The sequence below is a fragment of the Buceros rhinoceros genome, unplaced genomic scaffold (genome assembly GCF_000710305.1).
Source record: "Buceros rhinoceros silvestris isolate BGI_N320 unplaced genomic scaffold, ASM71030v1 scaffold4394, whole genome shotgun sequence".
Taxonomy (NCBI): Eukaryota; Metazoa; Chordata; class Aves; order Bucerotiformes; family Bucerotidae; genus Buceros; species Buceros rhinoceros.
Window position 1 is genome coordinate 17,327 of NW_010407506.1, and position 4,917 is coordinate 22,243.

At 50.3% G+C, this 4,917-nt stretch overlaps 1 protein-coding gene across 1 annotated transcript in view; it reads right to left on the reverse strand.

Annotated features, from left to right (window-relative positions):
* Window positions 1-480: 480 nt before the first annotated feature.
* Window positions 481-4,917, reverse strand: part of DYNAP (dynactin associated protein) — a gene marked incomplete at its 5' end in the record, with an annotated part of 10,122 nt that continues 5,685 nt past the window's right edge. Inside the window, 8 exons of the mRNA XM_010134474.1 lie at window positions 481-594; window positions 740-886; window positions 1,163-1,276; window positions 1,386-1,495; window positions 1,647-1,800; window positions 2,333-2,443; window positions 2,993-3,199; window positions 4,098-4,322. Of these exons, the coding sequence (XP_010132776.1) occupies window positions 481-594; window positions 740-886; window positions 1,163-1,276; window positions 1,386-1,495; window positions 1,647-1,800; window positions 2,333-2,443; window positions 2,993-3,199; window positions 4,098-4,322 (1,182 nt within the window). The remainder of the gene's footprint in view (window positions 595-739; window positions 887-1,162; window positions 1,277-1,385; window positions 1,496-1,646; window positions 1,801-2,332; window positions 2,444-2,992; window positions 3,200-4,097; window positions 4,323-4,917) is intronic.

Consider the following 4,917-nt stretch of genomic DNA (forward strand, 5'->3'; position numbering starts at 1 on the left):
TTTACAACACAAAGGAAGGGAAACCGGGGGGGGAAAAAAAAAAAAAAAAAAAAAAGCAGATGCCAGGCTGGGAAATCATCTTCGCTTTTTTTTTGGCGTAATTTGTGTGGGCCTGTCTCTCCCCACCTTTGTTAGGAGCGTGTCTGGTACCACCGCACACGGTGTTTGGGTACAGACGGTGCTCGGAAAGAGCATGACGTGACAAAGTCAGCGTCAGCCTCGGGAGAGGGAAGAGCTCTGGCCGGATAATGGGTGTAACACAGAGCCAAAGGCAACCACAAAGGTAGAAATTACTTTAATATACAAGCAATCAAATTACAGTGCACTATAAATAAATAAAAACGGAAATAAATTTTCATAATTAATAACCCCAAAGTCGTCTGGGGAACGAGCGAGAGTGGTACCAAAACGTACTGCTAGAAACGCGCTGATCGGGGCAAGTCTCTCGCAGCCATCAGCTGCCAGCAGAGGCTGTTCGCCTCATTTTTTGACAACTTTGAGGAACTTGAACTCATCCTGTTTCTTGAAAAAAAGCTGAGCAAGGACGTGATCCGCTGTGGAACGGAAGTAGCTGTTCATGCGGAGGGTTTCCAGCTGCGGAGAAAAAAGATGGCATTTTGGAAAGAACAGTCGGAGATGCTGGTTTTGACAACGTGCATTGACCCCTTTTTAGACTCTGTCGAGACTCTTGAGTGTGTGAGGAAAGCAGGAGACGTGTCTTGCCCGTAGGACTTCTCACCTGGTTCCCCGTGTTGTAGGCCAGGACCAAAAGCAAATCCTCGTCACACAGGCTCTTGATATAGTGCTGGGTTCCAACCGGGAAAAATATGACGTCCCCGATGCCGATGTCGAAGCTGGTGGTGACTCCCGAGAGAATAACGCTGGCCTGCGGCAAGGAGAGCGGCGATACTCGACAGCAACAATGACCCGCGTGCTGTTACACCCAGAGACCGCCCCAGCACAGCGCTGACATCGGGAAGCGCACCGTCAGTGCTCTCGTTTTCTAACGAGACGGACAAATCCTGCTCCTGGTGTAACTGAGCCCCACGTGTCTGGAGAAGGAACGCGTGGACCCCGAAAGCTTTGTGATGCTGGGTGGGAACCACTTATCAGGCCTGTCGTTGTGACAGCCCCAACCTTGCTGACTGACGTCACAACTTACCCGTCCGCAGCCGCTAGCGACGTAACCCATCTCGTTGGCGTTGAAGTGGAAGTGAGGCTGCCCCAGCCCGTTGCTGAATATCCGGAGGGTCGCTAAGGTGAGGGTGTTCTCATGCTGGAAAGCAGAACAAAGCCGTTCAGAACCCCCCATCACACATGAGTGAGCGGCGATGAGCCCCCAGAAACCGCACGCTTAGGTGTAAAGAGCTGCAGCGTCCACGGACCTTGTGGAGCGACTCGCTGAAGATCTTTTCGGTGTCATTCAGCCCAGTGCCGTTCTGCTGGTAGCGAGCCCACTGGAAGACTCCTCCGGTGAAAGGATATTCCCTTGACCCTGAAACGAAGCAAGAGGGTGAGCACTGCCAGAGAGGTTTGGTTAAGGGCACTTGTCGGTGTTTTGTCCACCCTCAAGTCCTGGCTCCGTACGAGGTTTTCTCTGCCCAGCTGCTAACTGCTGCAGGCCTCCCTGGCCTGTGGGTGGGTACCTCTGAGGTTGTAGAAGTACTGCCACACCAGAGGGTCTGGAGACTGCACGTAGGTGGCATTCTGGACCAGCTCATCCAAGTTGGGTGGGAGGTTTACCGCTTGGTCTTCCGCTTGTCTCTTGAATGTTCTGATGAAGTTGACTCCACCCGGTGGCTGCAGGACACACAATGCACGTGGAGGTGACAAGAGACACGTAAACATTTTTGAATCATTGAATATCCCACTTTAGAACCTGGTGGTAGATAAATTCTGCCTGGGGGACACCTCTCTAACTGCCTCGCCCCATCAACAGTTGGCGCCTTGGCTCTGCCCTCCCTTCTCACAGGGGTTTGGAGCAGAAGGGAAACCCGATCCATCTCCCACTGGAGTGTTTTGGGGTATCCCAGTTTGGTGGTTTGAACAACTGATTCCTCAGGCTCAGCAGAAACTCTGTAGCTGCTCATGGGACATCACCAACCATGGGACTCTGGCTCATGGGACATCTCCAAGCAGTCAGTTCCCATGAGACCCATTTTAACCAGCAGTATAGAGGACCAGACAGAAGCTGGTGACCCATCATACAGACCTTTAATGCTCTGGCCGCAATATCCTCTGGGGTAGAGAAAAAGGCATCATCCATATCCAAGGTCTGAAGTTCTTCGTGTGTGGTGAAAAACAGCAAGAACACACAGTCTTCTGAGCCTACATTCTTTATCCAGTGCACCGTGTTCCGAGGGAAGAAGATCACTTGGCCGGCCGTGACGTTGTACGTGGTAACCACGCTGTCTGCACCGATCACTCCAATCCAGGCGCTACCCTGAAACATCAACACAATTAATGGCCATAATGAACGTTTCCTCATTTAATCCATGGGTGGCCAAACAATTCAGGCTGGTAGGAAAAAATGAGATCCCGCTGCACTCTAACAAGCCCTTGAGAACGTAAACCCAGAAGAGGACCTCAATATCTTGAGGTTCTCATGGCGATATGCTTTAGGTGTTCTTACCCTGCACCAACACAGGAGGCGGGGCAGAGGCTGCCTGAAGCACCAGGGGCCCCTGAACATAATTAATCCCTGTAAGCGCTGGGATAAGTACATGAAAATCTGCAGTGTTCAGGGATCCAACGCGCCCCCCCCTCAGTTTTTATACTGTGTGGAAGGTGTTTGGTCCTCCTGCATCAACAGCATTAAACGGCCCATTTCAGGCACCTCCCTTTGAAAGCGCTTTTTCAAGCAAGAAAACCAACGTCCTACGTCAGCCGATGGTAGTTGTGGTTTTATCATACATCAACACTGGGATCTAGTACATCGACCTAGACATGATGCTTCAGACCCATGGGGACAGCTGAACCAATCAGGTAATACCTGTAGCAGGTAGCCGTGTTCGTTGGCATTGAAGTGCCAGTGGGGAGCCCGAAGCCCATTGCTTTTGATCCGCAAGGTGCCGAAAGTCATTTGGGAGCGATGGTTGTTGATGCTGGTCCCAAAAGCCATTTCTTCATCACTTCCATATTCACTGATGTCCTTCCTGAATCGTGCCCACTGGATTTCACCACCTGGGTAGTTATGTACCTGTAACGTTGAACAGAACCACCTGATCCTCCTCCGCTTACATCATTCTGGACTTCGATTTGGGAAATCGGTTACACAGATGCTTAAACTTGATTTGAAACACTTCGAACACGTCCCAGGTAAGACACTTTCCTGAATTTCTACAGCTGCAAACTACTCACGCCTGAAACGATTCCTTTCCCGATATTTTTCCTGCCTCTAGAACATGTTTTGGACTTGAAAGAATCATTTTGCTCTGAGGAAGAGTGTATTGAAACAGTTGCTCTGCTCTTAAACATTCTTAAAAATGCTTGAAAATTAATGACATAGTTAAATCTAACATGAGAAAGTTCCAGAATGGATGGTGTCAGTTTGAAGCTCTCTTCTCCCCAGGAACAAGTGACAGGACGAGAGGAACCGGCCTCCAGCTGCCCCAGGGGAGGTTGAGGTTGTCCCTGAGGAGCCGTTTCTGTCCCGCTGGGGTTGTGCAGGCATGTCCCCGGGTGCCCCCGGCAGTGGTGGAGTCCCCATCCCTGGAGGGGTTTCCCAGCCGTGTGGAGGTGCTGCTGAGGGACAGGGGGCAGGGGGGACCGGGCACTGCTGGGGGAACGCAGGCACTCAAGGAAATCAAAGGCGTTTTCCAACCTAAACCATTCAGTGACTCTAAGAGCCTCACCACCAAATCGATCTTTTCTCCCTCTTCTGCTGAAAAGCAAAAATTCCTCAGGAATTATTTTTTATATAAAGACCTATTTAGAAGCCAGAGTATGTTTAGAGTTTGCTCCAAGCCTCCAAACACACCTGAACAAAACCTTCACAGCTCCTGGGGCTTCATTACATTGTCAGTTACTTCACTCCAGCTCACTGAGAGCCTCTCTATCCAATGGCAGAACATTCTTGCACGAGCTGAACCGTTTACCTTCGATTTCCCCAGACGATTCAGGAACTGGAATTTGACGTCCACGCTTTGTTCTGCTGGCTTGGGGGAGGACGTACTGTCGTCTTTGACACCCGTCTCTCTCACAATGGCGGGGTTATTCACGTAGACCAAGGACAGGGCCAGCACCCCGATGGCGGTGGTGATCACACAGGCCAGGAGACACACTAGAAACACTTTCATGAGGGACCAGCCGCCCTTCTTTTCCTGAAATCAATAAACATCCCCCCAACAGAAGACAGAGAGGTGTATTAGCTCTTCGGTGAGTGCCTGAGAATGAGCTGGGAGCGCTGAGCTCTTCAGCTGGACAAGAAATGAAGGGCTTGAAGATCACTTGTTGATTTTAACAAAATCATTAATCTATTGGAGAAATCATCTTTTTCCCTTGCCAGCAGAAGAGCGTTCAAACCGTCACCTTATTCTGTTCGGTAACAACCTTTTATCCCTTTTTACAGCCCGTGTTCAGCGAGATGTCACACCAGCAGCGCTCTGACCACAGAGCCTTGTTCTCTGGCCAGTGGAACGCATTCACAAATCCCCATTTCCCACATCTGAAGGATGTTTAATTTACAGCGTTGTCACAGCGGTGGCACCGACTCAGTCATTATTTTTAAAGTCACAGTCACGAGCCTCGGTCTGTTTATTTATAGGCACGAAGCAGCGCTGTGCTGACTGCAGACAGCGAGCGATGAGCCAGCTCTCGCGGCAAGACACTAACTCCAATCCCAGAAGTTTAGAGGAGAAATTGCAGGGAATTAATAAATAATGACAGAGAATGAACCGGTACCTCTTTCTTTGGCCA